Source organism: Lupinus angustifolius, chromosome LG12, assembly GCF_001865875.1.
Source record: "Lupinus angustifolius cultivar Tanjil chromosome LG12, LupAngTanjil_v1.0, whole genome shotgun sequence".
NCBI lineage: Eukaryota > Viridiplantae > Streptophyta > Magnoliopsida > Fabales > Fabaceae > Lupinus > Lupinus angustifolius.
The window spans coordinates 17,590,617-17,616,217 of record NC_032020.1 but is presented as its reverse complement, the minus strand read 5'-3'; the positions used below and the strand labels follow the sequence as shown (position 1 = coordinate 17,616,217).

The 25,601-nt window shown below is 33.6% G+C and overlaps 3 protein-coding genes across 10 annotated transcripts; 2 read left to right on the top strand and 1 right to left on the bottom strand.

The window, feature by feature from the left end:
• LOC109361987 (homeobox protein knotted-1-like 4) lies at window positions 347–5,634 on the bottom strand. 3 transcript variants are annotated; one of them, XM_019607547.1, is made up of 7 exons: window positions 5,617–5,634; window positions 4,204–4,680; window positions 2,840–2,960; window positions 1,322–1,515; window positions 1,018–1,149; window positions 796–932; window positions 347–634 (listed from the first exon to the last, which is right to left on the bottom strand). In XM_019607547.1, the coding sequence occupies exons 2-7, from the start codon at window positions 4,654–4,656 to the stop codon at window positions 598–600; spliced, it is 1,074 nt and encodes a 357-aa protein (XP_019463092.1). In that variant the 5' UTR covers window positions 4,657–4,680; window positions 5,617–5,634; the 3' UTR covers window positions 347–597. The 3 variants fall into 3 exon arrangements, with proteins under 3 accessions (XP_019463092.1, XP_019463091.1, XP_019463093.1); XM_019607546.1 differs by lacking the exon at window positions 5,617–5,634 and having other exon boundaries at window positions 4,204–4,971; XM_019607548.1 differs by lacking the exon at window positions 5,617–5,634 and having other exon boundaries at window positions 347–631; window positions 4,204–4,970.
• On the top strand, window positions 11,616–21,166 carry LOC109361984. Of its 6 annotated transcripts, none has more exons than XM_019607541.1 (10): window positions 11,616–11,934; window positions 12,472–12,616; window positions 12,810–12,958; window positions 13,674–13,728; window positions 16,899–17,777; window positions 18,216–18,307; window positions 19,191–19,265; window positions 19,596–19,657; window positions 19,730–19,808; window positions 20,353–21,166. In XM_019607541.1, the coding sequence occupies exons 2-10, from the start codon at window positions 12,487–12,489 to the stop codon at window positions 21,085–21,087; spliced, it is 2,256 nt and encodes a 751-aa protein (XP_019463086.1). In that variant the 5' UTR covers window positions 11,616–11,934; window positions 12,472–12,486; the 3' UTR covers window positions 21,088–21,166. The 6 variants fall into 6 exon arrangements, with proteins under 6 accessions (XP_019463086.1, XP_019463087.1, XP_019463088.1 ...); XM_019607542.1 differs by lacking the exon at window positions 11,616–11,934 and adding an exon at window positions 12,028–12,151; XM_019607539.1 differs by lacking the exons at window positions 11,616–11,934; window positions 12,472–12,616; window positions 12,810–12,958; window positions 13,674–13,728 and adding exons at window positions 14,789–15,104; window positions 15,642–15,786; window positions 15,980–16,128 and having other exon boundaries at window positions 16,844–17,777.
• On the top strand, window positions 22,186–24,855 carry LOC109361986 (transmembrane 9 superfamily member 11). The gene is made up of 2 exons (XM_019607545.1): window positions 22,186–22,350; window positions 22,537–24,855. Exon 2 carries the CDS (start codon window positions 22,555–22,557, stop codon window positions 24,544–24,546), a length of 1,992 nt encoding a protein of 663 aa, XP_019463090.1. The 5' UTR covers window positions 22,186–22,350; window positions 22,537–22,554; the 3' UTR covers window positions 24,547–24,855.

The following is a 25,601-nucleotide window of genomic DNA, read 5'->3' as shown; positions in this document are numbered from 1 at the left end:
ACCCCCATATATACTTTTTATGAATTTATTGAATACCAATTTTCGTTATATTGTAGTTTTTCTTGAATTGTCAATTTTTTATAGACAATGCAACAATTATTTCTCAAATTATGTATAAGTATTGAACCATGTTAACTAAATGGAATCACCCGAAAATATATAAATGGCCATAGTCAATATATCTATTCTTTGGCAATAAAATTATCTATTTGTTGGTGTAAATTTGAATTGCACAGGTTATCATATATGTCGTATCTTAATTGTACAGTATATCTCATGTACCTGTGAAATGATATAACTTGTGAGATCTTCAGTAATAGTATAATTCGGGAGATATTAAATCGAATATATTGTGGCTACCCCAATGATTCAATGTCATATTTCATGAAGCAACATCAGCATATACAATGTAACAGTACTAGACTACTAGGGTTTTCTATAATTAACTCATGACTACTTCTCAACACTGACTTTATAACATATATATACTCAGCTTTAGATCCATGTTACACAATTTCACGTTCAATCTTTGAATCCCACGAGCATGCATAAAATGAAGGATACCATCAATGGTATTTTTATTCAAAATATGACTCTTCACATGAAGCTCTGGTTACTGCTTTCACCTGCGCTGCTATCATAACAAAATATGAAGAAATTGGTCGTAACGAATGAAGTGCATGAGGTTGTAACTAACATAAATCTTTTATAAGAAACAATCCCGTCGTTAAAATTTTGATAATTTATTAACAAAAACAAAGAGATCGATAAGATTTGTGTCCATTATTAACCTACCTCTTGCGCTTGCTTTTGGAGCTGGTAGAGGTTGTGGGATTAGTATGCCAGTTCCTTTTCCTTTGGTTTATGAACCAATTATTTATCTGCTTTAATTGCAAGCCTGTTTCTTGCACCAACCTAGCTTTGTCTTCCTCCTAATTCAAACATTATGTGAGCAAACAAATCAAGACACACATATACTCTATGTACAAAGATATATACATTCATGTCCAAACTTACAGTAGGGTAGGGCCATTTAGAATGTGACTGCCACCATGCTTTCAATAGGGACGTCGTGTCCCCCGGAAGCTTTCCTGCTCGTCTCTTTCGCAGAATTTCTTCTCTTATGTCTACTATCTTCTCCTTGTAACCCTGACAGAATGAGGAAAGTGATCCAACTTCGAAATTAGCTACTGTCACACAAGGTTTCAGTACTATTTTCTTATTTTGTATGATGATAAGCTGTCCCTGATAATATAGGGATTTCTTCGAGTCGTAAAGATTATCGAAGTGGGTTTTATCTCTGCCAACAAGTGTTGATTACCTGTTTTAGTTCATGCTTCAATTCATGCCTTACTCGTTCCATCAAAGATCTTTCACTTTCAGTGGGAACAAGAGGACCAAAGCCAAGACTATCACCACCATCCATGCTACCTTCATATAAGTTGGCATTGCTCTCTGCTTGTTCATCTTCATCATCTGACATTGTTGCACCACTTCCTTCACCAGGAGATACACCTACTCATGCATCATACTTTATTTGGTCAGTGTAAATATTTACAACAGCTTATTTGTGCCTATCATAAAAGCTAATAAACTAGCTTAATTAGTTGATTATAATAAGATTATCATAACAATCTATCTAAATAGCTTATGATATTATAAACTCTTGTTAAGTTTAATTTTTATTGAGATTGTTAAAAAAAGGCTTCTGAAGTCAAGTTACTTTAAGCTTATTGAGTAATAACTTAACTATGCTAGCTTTGTCATAAGTTGGAGAAGTGAGAATGATATAAAATAGAGGTAAGGTGACAGACATACTAACCTACTTGATGATTGGAAAATTGAAAATCACTAAAATGATCTCATCTTGAATATACTAAAATCAATCTCTTCAAACCTAAAGCTAGAAACAAATAAAGCAATCATGATGATAATGTTTTTAAATCACATGACTATTTCTATCAATAAAATATCAAGACAGCACTTGGTATTACTTCTAGTTGTAATCCACTACCTAGTGTGATTTATAGATATAATAGATTTCTCTTTCTCTATTTTATATCAATCATAATGTATTAAAAAGGCACGATAGAAAGACTTTATTTAACATGTAGATAAAGTGGGAGGAAATATTGTGTCATAAATGATATAGAACAAAGGAAATTTCGAAGCACTGAATAATTTCTCCATACTTGTATATTTTTTTTTCAGTTCCACCTTCCAAAAATAGGAAGTATACAACTACAAGTTCAAGTTCTTCACAATGGGAGTTATCTTATTCTTTCCCCTTCTTTATGCACTCAACTTTTAATCATTATACATCCAATAACAGGAGAATGATTAGATTTTTGTGATGACCAAGTGTCTTATTTTTAATTCCACCATAATAACAAGATGATAATTATATGATTATGTTGTTTAGCCTACATATTGTATATTAAATTATGTATACTACATACTATGTATCAAAGTTCTTTATAAAATGAGTCCTGTAATAATAATATAAAACTGAAGAATCACATAGGGTACTAGTACCACATATCAGAACTGATATCATGTATAGTGGAAATTCTGTTTGAGACAATTCTTCCTTGATGTACCTCATCCATTTTGAACTATTCCATGTATATGAGTTTGTGCTAAAGATTTAAACTCAGTTTTTTATCTTTGTTTTTTTTTTAAATAAAGATGAAAAAATAAAATATAATGAATTTAAAATTTAATGTAAAATGTTTTTCTATTTCTTCCTGTATTAAAATCAACAATAGTAATGTTTTATATACAGCAAGATTACATAGCAAACTCATACATATTTATTTTTTTTATTGTTAAAAATAACCTGTCAAGCTTTGAAGAGACTGCTCCAGATCCCAACAAGCCATCACTGCTTCCATGGCATGAACACGTACATGTTGTTGCAGTTGCTCTTTAAAGGCACAGAGCAACAGAACATAATGCGTCTACAATAAATTAACATTGCAACAAAACTTTAATAGGAGCTTCAGCCAGATAAGGACATGCTTAAATAGATAAACCTCAAGATTGCAAACATTAATAAATGTCTAAGCAACATATATTAGTAATTTGTGTGGGTAAGATAAGTAAATACTACAATGAGGATCCATTATATGAACTTATGCAAAGACCTTGAGATTAGAGTGACAAAGTAAGACCTTATGATTAGACAAATTAATATAAGTCATTGGACCAAACCAATCTGAAATGGATATATATTTGCTATATATATATATATATATATATATTAAGTATCAATCAATTAAGGTTGGAAATCATCTGCTTAGGATTCTCTCCATGGAGAGAATAGTATATCAAAAGTAAAGGAAAAAACAATATGATATGATATTTTTATCCCTTAAAAACTATAATATGATATTTATCTTCTTAAAACTAATTGTAAAATTAACAACTTCTCTCTCGATTAATGGAGAGTAGTCTCATTCGAAAAATTACCAACTTAGGCTGATTGGTGCATTTAATAGACTGACCAATGACATACACTATTGGACAATTACTGTGACCAGTTAGTTGGTTTATACGTACAGAATCCCCAAGTTCCCATACCTCAAGTTACTGTAGCAGTTGTGCAAGCTAGAAAGTAGAAAAGTACTTTCAAGAGGGAGAGAAGGTTGAGAAAACCTTGTGAGAACTTCAACTTTGGCATGTGATTTTAGGACATATTCTATAAGAACTCCATAATCTAACCAATCAAGTTTCAGAAAAAAGAGAGAAAAAAGGTACTGACCCATTGACAAGTGGGAAGAGTAGAAGACCATGAGACTAGTAACAGAAAGATTCATATTCTAGAGAGCACCCTTTGTAGAATTATAGAAGGGAGAAATCTTATTCTCTATCCATAATTACCAGTTATTGTTCTTTAAACCGCACAAGCTCAGTGAAATTAGGAAAGACAAATTAAACATTAGCGAATAATAAGGAAAAGAAAAGAGAGATACACACAAAAAGGTTTCACATTTATGAATTAACAAGCAGCATATACAATGACTTCAATAAACAAGTAAATAAACAACATTTGTGAATGCATCATGGATTCATAAAAACATGGAAAAGCCCAAAACCTGAAAAATTAAGATATTTTTTCAACTGTTGTAAGTAGTGAATTAAAGTAGCGGGAGAAGAAAAGAGATAGAAGTGAGAGAAAAGTATAGTAAAAGAAAGTTGAACCATGAAGTGATCAAGTTCTTTCTGATCAAGGACCCCATTAGCAAGGGCAGAATACTTATCAACCACGCGCTGCGAGTGTTGCAACTGAGCATCAATCCTAGGAAGCTGGTCAACTGGGGTTGCAATCCTAAGACACGAAACATGAGCAGATAAGAGTTGGTCATAAAGGGGGTGTCCCAAAATATGAGCTTTATATTCTCCAAGTTCCTCTGATTCTGAATTACTCATCCGATCCATGCTCTTCTGAGTTTGTAAGTGAAGAAAATTCTGTTGCTGACGAGTAGCGTTGTTGTTGTTGATGAGCCATGTCGGTGGCACCACCCTATGGTGGTGGTGGTGCTGCTGCATGTCTCCTCCTCCTCCTCCTCCTCCTCCTCTTGTACTCTCATCAGGGCTTAACTCTTGCTCTTCCTCAGTGAAACCCTGGAATGCTAGATGCTCATTATATGCCATTTCCCTTTTATTCTCTCTCTTTCTCTTTCTGTATTAACTATTGTTTGTTACTTTTTTACAACTACTACTTCTACTACTACATGTTTTCAGTTAGATCCAAACATGAGAAGGTATAAGTGAAGAGGAAGTTGAGGATTTGGGTTGTTAGAGAAGAGAATAGAAGAGGGAAGAGAGGGTGTGGTTGTTGATGTGAATGTGAATGGAAAGAAGGAAATAGTGAAAGATGGAAGGATCCAACGGTGGGAATGGTGATAACGTAGGAGGATTTGTGGTTCCACCTTATTGGAGACTTTCCAATACTAAAGACAAACATAGATTCATCAATGATATGGAAGGCACCTACATCACATTAATAAGTGCTATTCATTTCTTACATTTCTTTTTAATATTTATTTATTAATCATCTTTTCACCTCTATATATCTATCTATTTCTTTTTAATTTATATATTAATCATCATTAAATTTCAATCAGATATATGATCCTCACATGGAAAGATAAATAGTTGATTTCTTAAAGCATTTTGTTTTCCATTTTAGACTTTTGCAAATAACTACAAAATATCACATTGTATTTATTTTGTTTGCTATTTCGAAGGATAGTGAGAATATTTTGTTAGGGGGTGAAAGTAATATTGTTATCGTTTTCACTACTTATTCTACAAATCTTTGAAATTTGTAAAACATATTGAAACATTTTTATAATTATTAATTGAGTGAAATGTCAATAAGAAGTGAGAATGAATTTGATCTAAGCAAATAAAAATAGAAATGGGTGAGTAGGTATATAAGGGGGCAATAGTAGTAAGAGGGAAAGGGGGGAAAAGAAGGAGTCCCTTTTTGAAGTGTTGGTGTCAGATATTTACTACTTAGTGCTTGGGATTGGTGTAACTCACTTCTTATTACTTTTTCACTTTCATCTCTCTTCATTCAAAATATGCTTCCTACTCATTACCCTCTACCTCTCACTCTCTCTCTCCCTCTCCCTATCTATTCTACCCACGGGAGGAGCCTTCATTTTCTGTTTAAGAAAATCTAAAATAAAATCAAATATAATGTCTAATGGTGTACGGTCCCACTAAATTTCTAAGGTCAATAATTTGATTTTTGTGAATAATACTTATTAAGATGGACAACCATGAATATCAGAAGAGATTATAGTTCTTTATCCAAAAAGACGATAGATACTGAAAAATATGGTGTGAAAAAAATTGAATTTTTGATGGGGTGTGGGGACGGAACAAGGTTCAGACTAGGTGTTGGCGTTGCTGAACTTGGGCTGGCTACTACCCAACCCGACAGTGACTTGTGCACCCACGGTTGACACGTGTCGGTCTCAGAATTCATGGACCACAAACGTTGTACCTGTCTATGATTTAGGAGTGCGTGCCGAAGAAGGAGAGTGAATCATGTTGGTACACATCATGTAATGTAAAAAGAGTGTGGGGCCCACTCCTGCAATGGCAAATTACAGCTACTATTTACCCACATCAGCTACTGCGATCAGACAAGTTGGTCAGTTCAGAGTGCAGAGAAGATAGAGAGAAGCCTCTGTTCTCAATACTTATCATTTTCTCTTTGCTATATTATTTACGGATGAGGATTTGATGTTTCAAACTATGATCCCAACCACGTTCTGTGACCAATTATAATGAAACAAAACTAATAAAATTATAAATATTTAATTTTTTAACTGACGTGACATAATATAATTGGACAAAAGATCATTCTCCTATTATTCACACCCACAATTTCTCATGCTACAATAACATAATCGTATATCAATTCAACTTCAATTATTTAGACATATAAGATAATATATCTGTCTATGTCAAACACCTGACCCTTATGAATCATTCTTATAATTTATAGTTTTTTAATACTGGTTTACTCCAAATTTTTACATACTTGATTGGATTTTTTGGGCTTTATTTATTAGAATATTTGGGTCGTGTTTTATTGTAGGAATATTTTTACATTCCCACCTAAAATGGTGGAAATTCAATATTCTTGGCCATTCACAATTTGAGATTCTCATATATATTATTTGTCCTAAAATCGTTTTATCAATCTTCTACCAAACACGACATGACATTTCTGAATTGAAATTCCTATTGAAGTAAGTAAAAAACATTTGTGTAACCAAATGTTAAATTTATCGCAACCATTTATTATGTATTTGAACCATTAAATAGGAAACTTCTAGTTAGAAATACTCAAAGCGTTTAATAGTCATAAATTATAAATACAACACTGAGATATAAAACCTCTCATAAAAAATCTTTTAATTTGTGTCTTATATTAAGGACTAGAAGGACTACAAATGTTGTGCCACTCTTATCCATAAGAGTGTCTAATCTCAATTGGAAAATGTAAACATCTTTTGTGTAAATTGTGCAAAAATATATTATTCTATACGATTCAAAATAATTGTTTATAAAGAGAATAGATACATATTAAGAAATATAAATAATTTTATTAAAATTCAGAAAAATAATTAGTTTTTTTCTCTTGAAATTGTTTGTGAATAATTATTTTATAAATAAAATTTATTCTTGAAATTGATAGTTATTTTGAAAATGTGGTACTATACAAGTTGATGCAAGCTTATTGGAGATGTTGGAAGTTGGAAGAATAATGTAGTTTTTTATTTACTTGCTACTATTAAAAGAAGATTCGATGAATGGATAAGGAAAGGAAAAACAAAGGAAAAAGTTGCCGGCAGCTGAGTTGGTGACAGAGAATTCACGCGCAATAATGTTGTGGTCCCGTACATTCAAGACATAAACCAAAACCAAAGATTTTAACTTGGGATTGGGTCTGATTGATCCTTAATTTTAGCCCATTTTGTTGGATTCATTAGGCCCAGTTAAGGTCATTAATAAAATAATAAATTAGTATAAACCTATGTCATTGTGATCTTTGGTTGGATTTGTTTAATCTCACACTATGTCATTGTGATCTTTATATTTTAATCGTTAAAAGTTAAAACACATAACAGTTGTGCTAGCGAACTTTTCGAGAGTAAAAATAGGACACAAAGTAGTTTCCTATTACCTAGTTGTTGGTTTCTATTTTCTGTTGATTTAGGTAGAAAGATGTTGCATCACTGGTCAACTTTACTTGCTTCGTATGGGATAATAAGAGAGGGGTAAACTATTCTCCATGTAGATACAAATATGTTTGCAGATTTCCTACTTTAAAGTTGAATTAAAATGCATGCATGGCTTTGAAAAACCTTAAGCTTGGTCTATTTATTGGGACAGAGTTTGATACAGCAGATCTTTGTTTCCCTTATTGACCATGACGTACATTTATGACACCTCTCTTGGAATATAAAATGAACGTAGCTAGGTAAGATAATATTTCATTTCTTATATCAAGCTGAAGATGCTATTACTTGCTGGATTAAATAATAACTTTAAGATTTAAATGTATGGTAGATTTAGTAGTATGTTACAAGTTACAACGGTTCAATTAAATATATAATATGGTATGATAATATAGCTTCATAAATGCTTTTGATATGTAAAAGAAAAAGCACAAGTCACAAGAGGTTCACAAAAGTTACTTGGAGGCTGCAAATTGAAAGCAATTTGACTCTTTTGCTGAAAGTCTAAAACATGGTGCACGGGTTTAAAATAAATTCTGCCTCGTTAAGTTTGACCAGTTTGGAAATATGGAACTATTTGGTTTGCAATCTTGTGATCTATTTGGACTCGTACTCTCTATAGTAAATGTCTTTTTGTTGATTAAAAGTAAAGTTTGACCACTCAAGACATTAGAAAATGTAGTTCTTGAAAGTGTTTGAACTTGCAACCTCTTACATTTACTTCTTAATTTCATTATCAAGGAATAATTATGTCTTGAAAACAGAAGTAACAAACAAACTAATTAATTTTCTGACCCTTTTTTCTTCTATCCAGTAAATTTTGAGACAATTTTAGTCTTTAGGATTCTTGCTTAAGTGGATAGTTAGTTAACAAGATATACATCACTAGGGAAGCTTCTTCTTGGTGACTCCGGATAATGGGTTTTTTTTTGCTTTCTTTAACTTGCTTACCAATTCTTTGTTTGGCATTGCACATTTGCTATACTTTTTATGTGCACAAAGATACTACAGGCTTTGGTAATATACATTTTAGTCATAGGAGAGGTAGAGTGCATGTGTTAGAATATGTATTATTTTTAATCTAATGTGTTAACTTATATGCTGCTGATCCGGGGAAAGGTAAGACCTACTTGGAACTTCGTTAAGTTTTTTTGTAAAAATAAGTACTTGGAATTACTCATATTAAACTAATCTAAGCAACTTCTGCAAAAGAATAAGTTGATCAATACAGAATTGAAGGGGTCCTTCACCGACTTGTAACCAGATTTTGACATTTGGGAAGCACGTGTAGTGCTCTTACATATGATACTACAATCTAAAATATGATCTATGCCATTTGTCACGGTCTAATATTTTGTACAAGATGAGCAGCATTTGTCTCCTACTCTTATCCTTTTTGGCACCCATGATGCTAGATTCTGTTCTCAATGTCATCAACACAAATACAAATCCAATCATGCAACAATTCATTGATCTCATATTCCCATTTTTTGAAAGTGCTTCCACCATCACATGTGTCAAGGACAGCTATTTTGAAGTGTCAAGATTCTTCAAACTATTTAAGGACTTCAATTTTGAGTTTTCATCAATAATTAGATAGCTTAGGAAACAGTAGTTATATACTTTCACTCGTGTTGCCTGCACTAACTTATCATAAAATGTATTATTGAGATCATGATTGTTACTGATAATTATCCCGCATGATTATGACCCAAGAAACACAATAATAGTCTTTCTTGAATCACGTTTACAATGCAGGTCTTGGTTCATTATGGTGAATTCAAAACCAAATTGAGATTTGAGAATGCTCTCAAATCCCGAATTATTAATTGGAAATTAAAGAAAAATAAAACATACAGAAGATTATGGAAGTAAATATTTTAGCATTGCACTGTTCATTTTTGTGGCTTGTAAGCATCCTTTGTCAGAGAAGTGGATCAGAAAAGAAATTGTTAGCAACTATATGGTCCTAAAATTTTGAGCTCAGTATATCTTATATATTCACTCTAAAAATATTAAGAACACATGTGAAAGAAATTTGATTAGCATAATTACAATTCATAATAAATGGACTAGTTGTATAATACATAAAGGACCAAATTGATGAGACCAGAATTCTGCCAAGGACAAAATGCTCCATGAATAAAATGGTGTACGTCCATATCCAAACCATTATATTTGACAACCTTTTAACAAAATTAACACAGACCTCAAACAAACCAAAGAAAGAGGAGTAAAACTAAGATTTTTATTATTCTCAAACCTCAAATAAAACAGTACCTACTCTCTTTCTGCATGTTTGCATAATAAACTCAATGGAGGCCTAACTTTGTCTGTAATTGAAGGAGAAGAAGGTGAAGAAAAATGAATAGATGAATCAGCCAAGACCAAGTTCCCTTCACTCCACGCTCTCCTCATAGGATATGAGACATTGTTACACCTTGTCACCTTGTGAGTGCAATTTTTAGGTGACTTGTTATGGAGTGCACAACCACAGTTCCGGTGGTAAGGTCGCCGCTCCACACAGTTGTCATAGTTGGATATGCAACCGGAATACACCCACCGGAATAACCCATCTCCGGCAGCCCCACTAGCCATGTCCTTCTCCAATAACAAGTTACTATGTAACTAGTTTCTCTCTCTTTTTATTGGTGGCATGTGTTTGTGTCTTTAACCTTATATATCTTATGAACCTTGATTGTGATGCCAATATGAGGCATTGACCCAACAACATTTAAGAGCATTTATATTCTAGGGTCTGGTCTAACGCATGAAGTGAAGTGTTTCCAACTCTAATTAGTTCCAACCTTGTACTTCTTATCCTTCTTTTTATTTAAGATCTTTTAGGATGTGTTTGTGAAATATGTATTGGAAAGGAAGGACTAAAGTTTATGCTTATCTTCATTTTTTCTTTAAAACCTAACTCCAACCAACTTAATAAGAATGTGTTTTATCAAATTATGTCACAAATTATATCTTACATCTATAAAATATGTTAATTAAAAAATAAATATTCATTATTATTTTTTTTTGTTTTTGATTTATTGTTAAGACATGATTTAAGTATTCGAAATGACATGGACAAAGTTGGTTGTGGGTAACGGGCACATTCACATTCAATTTAGAGTTGTGGGAGCAGTGTCTTGTGGGTTAGGCCGTCCATGATTTGAATCTAGTTTGCAGCTAACAGTTGGTAGAAATTGAATGAAACCCAAACAAATGGGATAAGGTTACCCACAATACACTTTTAGGTTCCCCATACCTTTGCCTTTTTTTCCCTCCCCAAATAAAACAAATTCATCTTCGACTTTTCTATTTCAGTTTAATATATACGTTAAAGATTTATACACAATTAACACATTATTATGTATTATTCATTTTGATTTACTAAGAGTCAAAGATGATTAAAGATAAATAGTAAATAATGCATTGACAATGTGTAAAACTCATATACTATCAATGTTAACATATCTCTCTATCTCTCTTTCTATTTTGGTTAAATAAAATATATTTGATATCTTTTTTCTTATTGGGAATATGGATTTACCGATGGTGCCAGAAGCAATCTTTGTTTTCATTGTCTACGTTGTTGTGTTTTAGTTACATACGTTATGGCTTTGGTTACATATAGGCTTTGCTACCCAAATTTAATATATTTCTAAGATCTTTCTTATAGTTATATTTTATTATACATGTGGCGAATGTTGGAGCCAATTCCAGAACAAAAGTGGAATTTAGCTTTAATTAATTTAATTTATGATTAAGAGCTTATTGCTTCTTGTTGAGGAAGTAAACAAGATTGGTTTGAAATAGTTTTCCAAAGATATTCTCTATGAGAGATACACGTTAAGTTAGAATGGAGGAAAATGGAGGGAAATACATTCCTTGTAGACAAAGCATAACAAGTATTTTCTTCCCCATAATTTAACACCAACTTTCACCTACAAAGAAAGATGGCTTCATGGAACAAGGGAGGAAGAAGCATATTTATGAAGAGAATGGAATAACTTGGGCTTGTGAAAACAAAACATTGCTATATCCACACTCAAAAGTTTCTCATATTCACTAGAGGACACAAATCACCCACCAGACAAGAAACCAAGAAACTTGTGTCACGTTTGGTTAAATTTGTTATAATCAGAACCAACATATAGTTACTTTAATTGTGGTAATAAAAAAATGTAAATAATTTCATCACCTTAATCTATTTTATTTAGTGATCATACTAATTAGTTTTTCTTCTATTGGTTGGGAGATACTCTAAAAATAATGCACAAATTATGTATTTCTGTTTTCTAACAAAGTGAAATCACAAACATAATTCGAGACAGTTTCAATTTTATTTGGTCATGAATTTTATCTAAGATTGGTTTATGAAAAATAGGGTACGCCTCTTAGTTGAATGAATAAAGATGTTCTTTCTTGGATATAGTACTTACATCATGATCGAGTGTTCGATTTAAGGTATATAGAGTAGATCTAATAGTGTAAGACTACATTAAATTACTAAGTCGATGGTTCGATTATTGGGAGGTTAGGTAGTATGTGTGGGATTGAACTTAGCCTAAGAATATGGTATATGCTATCGGGTCGGGGGAATATGCTATTGGATCGGGTTAATGTTGGAGGGTGAATCTTACATTTTGCATTTTTTGTATCCATAAACGAACAATACAATAGTTACATACTAATAGTGCAATTGTAGTAAGGTTTTTCATCCATGGGAGGTGGAAACAGAGGAGGAAGATCGAGATCCAACAACAACGGAAACCGCAAAAATGCAACCTTTGTTGAAGGGGGTTTCTTATCTGATTGCCATCTATCCTCGTCCCCTACCTTCAATTCACCAGGTTCTTCTTTTTTATTACCTCTTTGTTTTTTCATCAAAAAAGTTGAACTTTTTAGATTTCATTTATTGTAAAAATATGAGCTTTTCGGGATTTTAATTGATGGGTGTTTGTGTTTCATCTTTTTCGTATTTTTATTTTTCAATCTGTCTCCTTCAATGTTTTTTTTTAAGTTTATTTTGCTCTTGGATTGCAGGTGGAAACTGTAGCTCGAAGAAAAGTTCGGGTTCCAAATCTGGGAGGGTACATAGAGCAGAAACTTCTGCTTCTAAAACAGTGATTGTTCCAAACTCTTATTTGGGGACTACTATTGGGTATAATTACCCTTCAGCTAATAATATTCAGGTTTGTCTTAACTTCATGCATTATTTTTAAGACAAGTGGAATAAGTAAATAAAAATATCAGGTGTCAGTTGTGCCTAATAAAATAAATCAGATTTTTGCTTATTTTGAACAATCTATATGTGCTTGTAGCTGAAATGGTGTTTTCCACGTACAAAATGATTTATTGTTTAGGCTTTCACTTTGACATTAAATGGGTTCTTGTGCTATATTGTTCATTATGTTTCAGCTGTTTTGTATAACTCTCATTATACACAACACTATGGCACTACCTAAGAGGGTGAGCCTCGTACAACGGTAAGGGTGTAAGGCTGTTTGCCTCTACAGACCTCGCGAGGTGGGAGTCTCGTGCATTGGGATGCCATTTTTTATAAGGTAGTATAAGTCCTACATACAATGCTGCATACAGCATAATCAAGCAAGATCATTCACTCTACTTAATCAGATAGCTAGTAGTACATTTTGAACTCACACGATGTTATGCATAATTGTGTGGGTGCACATTCTACTCATGCACATAAGTATCCTAGAGAGTGGACATTGCTGGAATCTACAACTTGACGAGTACTTGAAAATTAAAACATTCATCTTTTAACTTATCTCCCCACATTGTTTCACTGCATGTCTCTGGTTAAATATGCATGTAATTTCATACAGATCAGATGAGCTTTTTCCATCATAGCATCAAAGTAACTTGCATTTGTTGGTATATTATTAGGAGGACTCATGTTTTGGGAACAACAGTGAAGATAGTAATTTAAATAAGCTACAACATTTTGATTTCCAACCTTGTACTTCTTATCCTTCTTTTTATTTAAGATCTTTTAGGATGTGTTTGTGAAATATGTATTGGAAAGGAAGGACTAAAGTTTATGCTTATCTTCATTTTTTCTTTAAAACCTAACTCCAACCAACTTAATAAGAATGTGTTTTATCAAATTATGTCACAAATTATATCTTACATCTATAAAATATGTTAATTAAAAAATAAATATTCATTATTATTTTTTTTTGTTTTTGATTTATTGTTAAGACATGATTTAAGTATTCGAAATGACATGGACAAAGTTGGTTGTGGGTAACGGGCACATTCACATTCAATTTAGAGTTGTGGGAGCAGTGTCTTGTGGGTTAGGCCGTCCATGATTTGAATCTAGTTTGCAGCTAACAGTTGGTAGAAATTGAATGAAACCCAAACAAATGGGATAAGGTTACCCACAATACACTTTTAGGTTCCCCATACCTTTGCCTTTTTTTCCCTCCCCAAATAAAACAAATTCATCTTCGACTTTTCTATTTCAGTTTAATATATACGTTAAAGATTTATACACAATTAACACATTATTATGTATTATTCATTTTGATTTACTAAGAGTCAAAGATGATTAAAGATAAATAGTAAATAATGCATTGACAATGTGTAAAACTCATATACTATCAATGTTAACATATCTCTCTATCTCTCTTTCTATTTTGGTTAAATAAAATATATTTGATATCTTTTTTCTTATTGGGAATATGGATTTACCGATGGTGCCAGAAGCAATCTTTGTTTTCATTGTCTACGTTGTTGTGTTTTAGTTACATACGTTATGGCTTTGGTTACATATAGGCTTTGCTACCCAAATTTAATATATTTCTAAGATCTTTCTTATAGTTATATTTTATTATACATGTGGCGAATGTTGGAGCCAATTCCAGAACAAAAGTGGAATTTAGCTTTAATTAATTTAATTTATGATTAAGAGCTTATTGCTTCTTGTTGAGGAAGTAAACAAGATTGGTTTGAAATAGTTTTCCAAAGATATTCTCTATGAGAGATACACGTTAAGTTAGAATGGAGGAAAATGGAGGGAAATACATTCCTTGTAGACAAAGCATAACAAGTATTTTCTTCCCCATAATTTAACACCAACTTTCACCTACAAAGAAAGATGGCTTCATGGAACAAGGGAGGAAGAAGCATATTTATGAAGAGAATGGAATAACTTGGGCTTGTGAAAACAAAACATTGCTATATCCACACTCAAAAGTTTCTCATATTCACTAGAGGACACAAATCACCCACCAGACAAGAAACCAAGAAACTTGTGTCACGTTTGGTTAAATTTGTTATAATCAGAACCAACATATAGTTACTTTAATTGTGGTAATAAAAAAATGTAAATAATTTCATCACCTTAATCTATTTTATTTAGTGATCATACTAATTAGTTTTTCTTCTATTGGTTGGGAGATACTCTAAAAATAATGCACAAATTATGTATTTCTGTTTTCTAACAAAGTGAAATCACAAACATAATTCGAGACAGTTTCAATTTTATTTGGTCATGAATTTTATCTAAGATTGGTTTATGAAAAATAGGGTACGCCTCTTAGTTGAATGAATAAAGATGTTCTTTCTTGGATATAGTACTTACATCATGATCGAGTGTTCGATTTAAGGTATATAGAGTAGATCTAATAGTGTAAGACTACATTAAATTACTAAGTCGATGGTTCGATTATTGGGAGGTTAGGTAGTATGTGTGGGATTGAACTTAGCCTAAGAATATGGTATATGCTATCGGGTCGGGGGAATATGCTATTGGATCGGGTTAATGTTGGAGGGTGAATCTTACATTTTGCATTTTTTGTATCCATAAACGAACAATACAATAGTTACATACTAATAGTGCAATTGTAGTAAGGTTTTTCATCCATGGGAGGTGGAAACAGAGGAGGAAGATCGAGATCCAACAACAACGGAAACCGCAAAAATGCAACCTTTGTTGAAGGGGGTTTCTTATCTGATTGCCATCTATCCTCGTCCCCTACCTTCAATTCACCAGGTTCTTCTTTTTTATTACCTCTTTGTTTTTTCATCAAAAAAGTTGAACTTTTTAGATTTCATTTATTGTAAAAATATGAGCTTTTCGGGATTTTAATTGATGGGTGTTTGTGTTTCATCTTTTTCGTATTTTTATTTTTCAATCTGTCTCCTTCAATGTTTTTTTTTAAGTTTATTTTGCTCTTGGATTGCAGGTGGAAACTGTAGCTCGAAGAAAAGTTCGGGTTCCAAATCTGGGAGGGTACATAGAGCAGAAACTTCTGCTTCTAAAACAGTGATTGTTCCAAACTCTTATTTGGGGACTACTATTGGGTATAATTACCCTTCAGCTAATAATATTCAGGTTTGTCTTAACTTCATGCATTATTTTTAAGACAAGTGGAATAAGTAAATAAAAATATCAGGTGTCAGTTGTGCCTAATAAAATAAATCAGATTTTTGCTTATTTTGAACAATCTATATGTGCTTGTAGCTGAAATGGTGTTTTCCACGTACAAAATGATTTATTGTTTAGGCTTTCACTTTGACATTAAATGGGTTCTTGTGCTATATTGTTCATTATGTTTCAGCTGTTTTGTATAACTCTCATTATACACAACACTATGGCACTACCTAAGAGGGTGAGCCTCGTACAACGGTAAGGGTGTAAGGCTGTTTGCCTCTACAGACCTCGCGAGGTGGGAGTCTCGTGCATTGGGATGCCATTTTTTATAAGGTAGTATAAGTCCTACATACAATGCTGCATACAGCATAATCAAGCAAGATCATTCACTCTACTTAATCAGATAGCTAGTAGTACATTTTGAACTCACACGATGTTATGCATAATTGTGTGGGTGCACATTCTACTCATGCACATAAGTATCCTAGAGAGTGGACATTGCTGGAATCTACAACTTGACGAGTACTTGAAAATTAAAACATTCATCTTTTAACTTATCTCCCCACATTGTTTCACTGCATGTCTCTGGTTAAATATGCATGTAATTTCATACAGATCAGATGAGCTTTTTCCATCATAGCATCAAAGTAACTTGCATTTGTTGGTATATTATTAGGAGGACTCATGTTTTGGGAACAACAGTGAAGATAGTAATTTAAATAAGCTACAACATTTTGATTTGGTGGATTCCAAGCAGAATCAAGTTATTGCTCATGTAGACCAAACACCTCCTTCAAAATCCAACAATGTGGAAGATACTTATGCTTATGGCTCAGATTTTGTTTTGGGTGACAGCTCTCATAGAGGATTAGGTTTCCATTCTGAACATGATAAAACCCCAAGTGGCATTGGCACATCCTCCGATCAATTGCCCCAATCAACTGCAGCTTTAGATTCATCATCTTTTGAGAAGGATGTTGGTTCTGATGAGGGCATGGGCTGTGAGTTAAGCAATCAGATGACTGAAGGGTTGCCATCAAAGATGTCGGCTGAGAGAAATCCAGGGTTTCTGTCAATTGGAGGCCTTAAACTATACACCGAGGACATCTCAGATAATGAAAGTGACCAACATGATGATGAAGTGTCATCAAATGAGGATGGGTCTGGTTCTTCTGAATCAGAAGAATTGGATGGATCATCTGAAACTGATGACTCTGAGGATACATCTGACAGTGATTCTGACATTGATGAAGATGTAGCTGAAGATTATTTGGAAGGAGTTGGTGGTAGTGATAACATCATAGATGCAAAATGGTTGCTAAAACCTGATTTGGACGAGTCTGATGATGATGGTTCTTCTAGAAGTTGCTATGACGAGGCTTTGGAGAAGTTGAGTGGCATTACCCTTCAAGAAGCCTCTAGGGAATATGGCAAGAAGAAATCCCGACCATCAAAAATACAGTCTGGACATTCTGGGTCTTTAGCTTTGGATGATCTAATGCTGGAAAAAGATCCAAGAACTTCTTCTGCTAGAAAGAAGCATGTTCCTCAGTTTCCTCGCTCTTGGCCTTTGCAGGATCAAAAGAGTAAAGCTTCTAAAAGAATTCATGGTACCACTATCCCACATCCACCTATGTCAAATATTCGATTTTGTTCTCTTACCTCTAAAGATTTCCATTTATTCAAATTTATGTGGCTCATTGAGTTTACATTATACATTTCGAACCTTGAAAAGCATGTTGATGCAAATTTATATGGCTCATTGATTTTCATTTATGTAAACTTATATGGCTCATTGAATTTATGTGGCTCATTGAGTTTACACTAGACGTTGATGGAAAAGCATGTTTCAAGCATATCGGGATTTAACATCTATAAACTGTAATACCAGAAATGGTTGAACTTCTAGTGGGAAAATTATAGATGTTGAACAGATAAGCACTCATTTAAGGCCATGGGGAAAAGTAAATGTAATTATTTAAACTTTTTGTTTGAGATGATAATATGGAATTCCAGCCACTTCATTTATTAAGGCTTGTTTTATACAGGTGAAAAAAAGAAAGTTCGTAAAGAAAAGATTGCTGTCAAACGTAGAGAAAGAATGTTTCACCGTGGAGTTGATCTCGAGAAAATTAATTTGGTATGAGATAAAAACTATACTATTTTCCATCTACAATAATATATACATTAGTTGTTTTTGGCCACACAATTTCCAGGATAGTTTTCTATTGTTTCCTCTTCTCTCTTTATCTCCCTCACATTAATTTTCAATATTATATATGTGTGTGTGTGTATTTGTGTAGCTTGACAAGATTTAGTTACAATTGGTCCTTTTTTTATTTTATCATTTTAATATTTGGTGGTTGATTCTACAAGCTTTTCAGTTGCATCTGCCAATCGTACGCTTTAGCCTGTTGCCTGCAATTTTCTTTTCTAATCATGTAAAAGTTATAAAACTGGACGAAATATCTTGTGCTCGTCATGTTTATTGTAAAATATGTTATCTGATTAATCAAAAATTTGCAAACGCATTTGTATTGGCATTATCATATATCTCTGCCAACTCTAATTGTGTGGCACTAGGATCATATATTCTCTGCAGGGACGTTTCTGTTTGTTGTATTTCATGTACGAAACATATGCTTCTGAAAAACCATTAAAAGGAAGAATTACCTTGATAAACTGTACCAGTAATACAGTATCCGTTGTTATTAGAATGAGTGTCCCTGCAACTTCTTCCACCTTATGGTTGCATCTCAAAATGTCAATTTTGGTTTTTTACATGTTAATCTGAATCTCATGATCTAGTGTTCTCTGCTAAATCATATTATTCTTCGTTGTGTAATCGCATCTTTTCGAAGTTAACCATGTTGGACTTAGACGAGTTAGTATTTTAATTTAAATTGTTGCATCTTTTCAAAGTTAACCATGTCGGACTTAGATGAGTTAGTATTTTAATTTAAATTGTTCTTGGCATTTATATCCTCTCTGACAGTCCTCCTTTCTCCTTTTTTTCATCCTAGAAATTAGAGCAGATTGTTTTGGAGCAAGTGGATATATTTTCTTTTCAGCCTATGCATTCTCGGGATTGTTCACAGGTATATATTCCTTTACTCTGTTTCTTCACACTGTTCTCACTTATTGGTATCATAAATAGTATGGCCTAAATTGCTATTTAAAACAACTAAACACTCAAGAAACAATCATCAGCTTATTCCACATGATTCGATTTCAGTATTGTTCATATCAGATTGTCATATGCTGATAAGCGATTGGATTGCGGTTTAATCTTGAGTGATTTTCGGAAGTCATATTAGTGCTATAAGTAGTTTGGAGTTTCAAACCAGTTTGGGATGGTAAAACAATTCAAATTGTCCTGCTGGTCTTCTACAAATATTACTGACATACAAATATTATTATTATTGTAGGTACAACGAGTAGCAGCACTTTATAATCTGCGCAGTAGTTGCCAAAGCTTTGGGAAAAAAAGGTGAAATGATCTTCTCATATTTATTTAATTGAAAGTTAGTGTCTGCAAATTTAATAAAGTAGTCTGGATCTATGGTTTCAGATTTGTGACAGTGATGCGAACACAATTCACATCCATGCCATCTTCAAGTGGTAGACAGCGACTAGCAAAGGTTCTGTAGTTTCACACTTTTACTAATTATATCTTGACTTTTATTTATGCATTACGTATGTAGGGATAGCACATGTTGTGGAAAAGATGGTAGAACCTCGTCTTACTTGATTTAGCAATAAGAGTAGATCTTGAAGGTTATGGAATCCACAGAAAAGCTACTGGTGAAACCATTAAAATTGTCTAGGACTAATGGCCTTTCCAAAAACACAATTTACGATAGAATCCTTTTATCCGACCAAACCTAGTGGGAAAAGATTTTGTCGTCGTATATTGAAAAGTAGCATTTATGTTTTTCCTCTTGTTTCCATCCTTCTATGAGATACAGATTGTCATCTTTCTCTCGTCAACTCTCCTAGCCCAATGCAATTGAAAGTTGAAAGATTGAAATCTTAATTTGAAGCTTCTGGTCTTTTGATCACTGGCGATTTCTTTCAAAGTTGAGATTTTTTAGTCATGCATTACATACATATTTACATATTTGCAGTTATTTGTAAGTTGTTAGTTATAGTTGAATCTAACTCTAACTATTATATGAATTTCAGCTGATGGGAGTTGATGCTGAGAATGCTGATTTTGCCGCCATTGACTATAGAAATAAGAAACCTGTGACTGGAGACAGGAGTTCAGCAAAGAAAGGTGCTAAAAGGAATGACTTCAGACTGCAAGAACCTCAATCTGTGCAGAACAAGACATCAAAGTACTCAAAGAGCCGAGGCAGCGATAAAGGGAAGGACAAGAAAGGAAGTGGACAAAAGGGTCCATTAGCTAATCAACCTGTGTCATTTGTATCAAGTGGCTTAATTCATTCCGAAACCGTGCAGATCGCAGCTGTTGACACTGAAGAGACCGGTAGCCCTTATAAAAAGGGTGTCACTAGCTCTGCCAATATCGGCTCGTTTGAGGTACACACCACCGGTTTTGGTTCAAAAATGTTGGCTAGAATGGGATACATGGAAGGAGCAGGGTTAGGGAAAAATGGTCAAGGTATGGCAGAACCCATTGAGGTTATAAGAAGGCCTAAATCACTTGGTTTGGGTGTGGAATTCTCCAACAACCCTCCTGAGCCAGATTCTGAGCCAGCTAGAAGGAACAACTACAAGTCTTCAAGTTCAAGAATTGGTGCTTTTGAAAAGCATACCAAAGGCTTTGGATCGAAGATGATGGCAAAAATGGGCTTTATTGAAGGCACAGGATTAGGTAGAGACTCACAAGGCATTACTGATCCATTAAGTGCTGTTAGGCTACCAAAGTCACGAGGACTAGGTGCCAAACATTAATTTATGTCATTTGCTTTCTTTTCCTAATGTATATTAACATCAAATAAATCTAATGATTCTCCTTTCTAGTTTAGTTTTATGGTATCATTACTGTATTTGTCATCTCTAGCATCACTTTTACTATATGCTACATTTGTTGTCTCTGGTTTTTCTTTTAAGTTCCATGGAAGACATGTACTGTAAATATTAATCTAAGGACAATTGTGGATAAATGTGTCCTTCACACTCGCAATTACAAGTTCAGCAACTCCCAAATGCTTAACATAGTAACATATATAGTGATCACAAACTCATATTTAATTTAAAGCTCTAATGATATCTAACCACTTTTGTTGGACTTTGGCTTAGGCTATCAATTTATAAATGTTTTAATTTAGATAATGATAACCTAATTTCATCTGGTTGGAAAGTCAAATGAACCAAAGAGGATGGAGTATTTAATAAAATGAATACAAAATAAGAAGGTTAACTATTCAACCCGTTACAACACGATATAGTTGGCTATATTTATTGACATAAAAGGCGTTAATTGCATGCAAAATCTCAAATGTCTCAACATACCCATGTGAGATATATCAAGTTGAGTTTGGTAATATTTAAGAGGATTATTTATTTTGTTTATTAACCAGAAAAAAACTAAAATAGGCAGTCACACGTTTTTAAAATGAATTTAAACTATTTAACCATAACGTAAGTACGTGATATCCTAGTTTTATTCATTTAATTTGGAAATGTGAACCCATTTGTAACATGGAGTCCATACACAAAATGAATTAATAAAATATATGAATAAATAAAAGGGAGGGATATTACTAACAACATATTAATTTAGTGGTATAAAACCTACTAGATCATAAAAAGATAAAAAATACTAAGAGTTCGATTCTTTTATAAACAACAATTGTTGAATGATCAGTCACATGCCCTAAAAATATTTAATTACATAGGGTGAGGGATACCAGATACCGGGTACACATATATTGTCACATAGTTTGTGCCACTTTTTATGTCATAAGCTTGTGATAGACAACAGATGTACTCCCGAGGATAACTGCCATGAAAGTGAGGGTATGAAGGTAACTTAAAAAAGAAAACAAGAGAGTAGTAAAGACAAGCTCTGGAACCGTATAAATGTGCGTATACTGTCCTGCTTCACCGTCTTCCTTACTCTGTTTCATTATTTTAGATTCCCACACCTCCAACCAAGATCTCGTTTCATGCTCTTCAACTAACTCAATTTCCTTCAGATCTTACTTCTCTCAGGTTTCTAATATTCGCATCAATCCCTCTTTTTTAATTCATCTTTCATTGCTTTATTATATCTACATTTTCTATTTTCACTGTCTACTATTCTCTACGTTTTGCATCTGCATTTTGAAACAGGGCACAGAGTTTGCTTTTTTTTCTTCTTTTGTTTTATTAACATTTCCTTATCTGGGGGTCTTTCAGATCTGACACGAATTCCCTATGATTCGTCCAAAAATGGAGTCTTTTCATCAATTTAGGTTATGGGTCTTGGCTTTCTGCTTCTTAACATTTCAATCATGTAATGGGTTTTACCTTCCTGGTAGTTACCCTCACAAATATGATGTTGGTGATGATTTGTGGGTAAAAGTGAATTCTCTTACTTCAATTGATACAGAGATGCCCTTTAGCTATTACAGCTTACCCTTTTGCCAACCTGAGGGTGGTGTCAAGGACAGTGCTGAGAATCTCGGCGAGCTCCTTATGGGAGATCGGATCGAGAACTCGCCTTACAGGTTTAAGATGTTCACCAATGAGTCTGAGGTTTTCTTGTGTCGCGTTGATAAGTTGTCTGCGGATCAGTTTAAGATCTTGAAGAAGAGGATTGACGAGATGTATCAGGTTAATCTCATTCTTGATAATTTGCCTTCAATTCGGTTTACTAAGAAAGATGACTATTTTTTGAGATGGACTGGTTACCCTGTTGGCATCAAGGTTCAGGATGTGTATTATATGTTTAATCATTTGAAGTTTAATGTGCTTGTTCATAAATATGAGGAGACCAATGTGGCTCGTGTTATGGGAACCGGTGATGCAGCTGAGATGATCCCACCAATTGGTAAGGAGAAATCTGAAAAGCCTGGATGGATGGTTGTTGGGTTTGAGGTGATACCTTGCAGTATTATGCATAATGCTGATTCGGTTAAAAACTCGAAAATGTATAGCAAATATCCATCGCCTATCAAATGTGATCCTTCACTTGTGGCAATGCCTATCAAGGAAGGCCAGCCGCTCACGTTTACCTATGAGGTTACTTTTGAGGAGAGTGACATTAAGTGGCCATCTAGATGGGATGCCTACTTGAAGATGGAGGGAGCCAAAGTCCATTGGTTCTCTATCCTCAATTCGCTTATGGTGATCACTTTCCTTGCTGGTATTGTTCTTGTCATCTTCCTGAGGACTGTTAGGAGGGATCTGACCAGGTATGAGGAGCTTGACAAGGAGGCTCAAGCGCAGATGAATGAGGAGTTATCTGGTTGGAAGCTTGTCGTGGGGGATGTTTTCCGTGCACCATCAAATCCTTCTTTGTTGTGCATAATGGTTGGGAATGGAGTTCAGATTCTTGGCATGGCTGTTGTGACAATATTGTTTGCTGCACTTGGATTCATGTCACCGGCCTCTCGCGGAACACTTATCACAGGAATGCTGTTTATTTATATGATACTCGGTGTTGCTGCTGGTTATGCTGCAGTTCGGCTATGGAGGACAGTCGGCTGTGGTGATCAGAAGGGCTGGGCTTCAGTCGCATGGAAGTCCGCTTGTTTCTTCCCTGGTATCGCCTTTTTGATTCTCACAACCTTGAACTTTCTATTGTGGGGAAGTCACAGCACAGGAGCCATTCCATTTTCGCTCTTTGTTATACTAATTTTGCTTTGGTTCTGCATTTCTGTCCCCCTTACCCTTGTTGGTGGATACTTTGGCGCTAAGGCTCCTCATCTCGAGTATCCAGTTCGAACCAATCAAATTCCAAGAGAAATTCCCCAGCAGAGGTACCCATCATGGTTGTTAGTTCTAGGTGCTGGCACCCTTCCATTCGGTACCTTGTTTATCGAGCTATTCTTTATCATGTCAAGCATTTGGATGGGTCGTGTTTACTATGTCTTCGGGTTTCTCTTCATTGTTATGATCCTTCTTGTGGTGGTTTGTGCTGAGGTATCTCTTGTTCTAACCTACATGCACCTCTGTGTTGAGGACTGGAGATGGTGGTGGAAATCATTCTTCGCCTCCGGTTCGGTTGCCATATACATCTTTTTGTACTCAGTAAACTATCTTGTGTTTGATCTCAAGAGTCTGAGTGGGCCTGTATCTGCAACTCTTTACTTAGGATATTCACTCTTCATGGTTCTGGCTATCATGTTGGCTACTGGTACAGTTGGGTTCCTCTCTTCATTCTGGTTCGTGTATTACTTGTTCTCTTCAGTCAAGTTCGATTGAAAACTAAACACTGACAAAACATATTAGCAGCTCTGCAAAGAACAGTTTTTAATATTATCAACAAGACCCCCTTGGATATGTTCAATTGATATGTTACTTAATTTCAGCTCATTTTACTAGGGAAGGTACTAAGTTTTATAGCAAAATAATGTTACCCAGTTTTGCTTAATTCATTGTTAGTTATAATGTCATTGCATGTTAAGGTTCTTTGCATTATGCTGAATATACTGTGCTTGGTTGTTGATGTTGGGAATGTAATTCAGATCTTCATGGCCTTAACATGCAAGCATTGCATTTTCATTTTATTCATGCGGTTACATCAATATTTGTTATAGTATTTTTCATAACACAAGTCTAATGATAACTTCAAAATCTAAAAATGTAATAATGGGCAAGTAGCTGCTTTTGGCATCTCATGAGATATATTTGCTGGAGAATTTTGGGATGTTTTCAGTCTAAAATGAAACTGGTTAAACAAAAAGGTTTGAATTATTGACACTTTGACAATTCTTCTAAAATTATCAGTATAAATTGTTTATTTGTTGAAGTGATGTTGTCGATATTGTCACTTGAGAATATCATCATGGGTTTTAGAGTATCCTTGTCTATAATGAATTGAGTAAATTAAGTAAATTACATTTATACCCTTGAATTTTGGTTGAATTATACAAACTATTATTCTTATATTCATACCGTAACTAGTTACCCTTCATTAAAAATAAAAAAGATTGAATTCGGTAATTAAGTTAACCAAATATGCAATACAATTTAAATTACTCTTATATTATATTATATTATAACAAATAAATCAAAAATAATAAAGATATATTGATTCATATATTATTTGAATTTTTTTCCATAATATACTATATTTTGTTTAAATTAACTAAATTTATCACATTTTAAAAGATTAAAGTATAATCGGTATAATATATATATATATATATATATATATATATATATATATATATATATATATATATATATATATATATATATATATATATATATATATATATATATATATATATATATATATATATATATATATATAT

Bases quoted from the DNA above. Each gene is read 5' to 3' on its own strand.
- LOC109361987 (XM_019607547.1), bottom strand. From the start codon at position 4,656: ATGGCATATAATGAGCATCTAGCATTCCAGGGTTTCACTGAGGAAGAG. The intron at 1,150-1,321 runs GTAATCAACACT...TCATTCTGTCAG, and splicing joins TGAAGCATGAACTAAAACAG to GGTTACAAGGAGAAGATAGT. The intron at 635-795 runs GTAGGTTAATAA...TTGTTATGATAG, and splicing joins TCCAAAAGCAAGCGCAAGAG to CAGCGCAGGTGAAAGCAGTA.
- LOC109361984 (XM_019607541.1), top strand. From the start codon at position 12,487: ATGGGAGGTGGAAACAGAGGAGGAAGATCGAGATCCAACAACAACGGA. The intron at 19,266-19,595 runs GTATATATTCCT...TTATTATTGTAG, and splicing joins ATTCTCGGGATTGTTCACAG to GTACAACGAGTAGCAGCACT. The intron at 19,809-20,352 runs GTTCTGTAGTTT...TATGAATTTCAG, and splicing joins GTAGACAGCGACTAGCAAAG to CTGATGGGAGTTGATGCTGA.
- LOC109361986 (XM_019607545.1), top strand. From the start codon at position 22,555: ATGATTCGTCCAAAAATGGAGTCTTTTCATCAATTTAGGTTATGGGTC.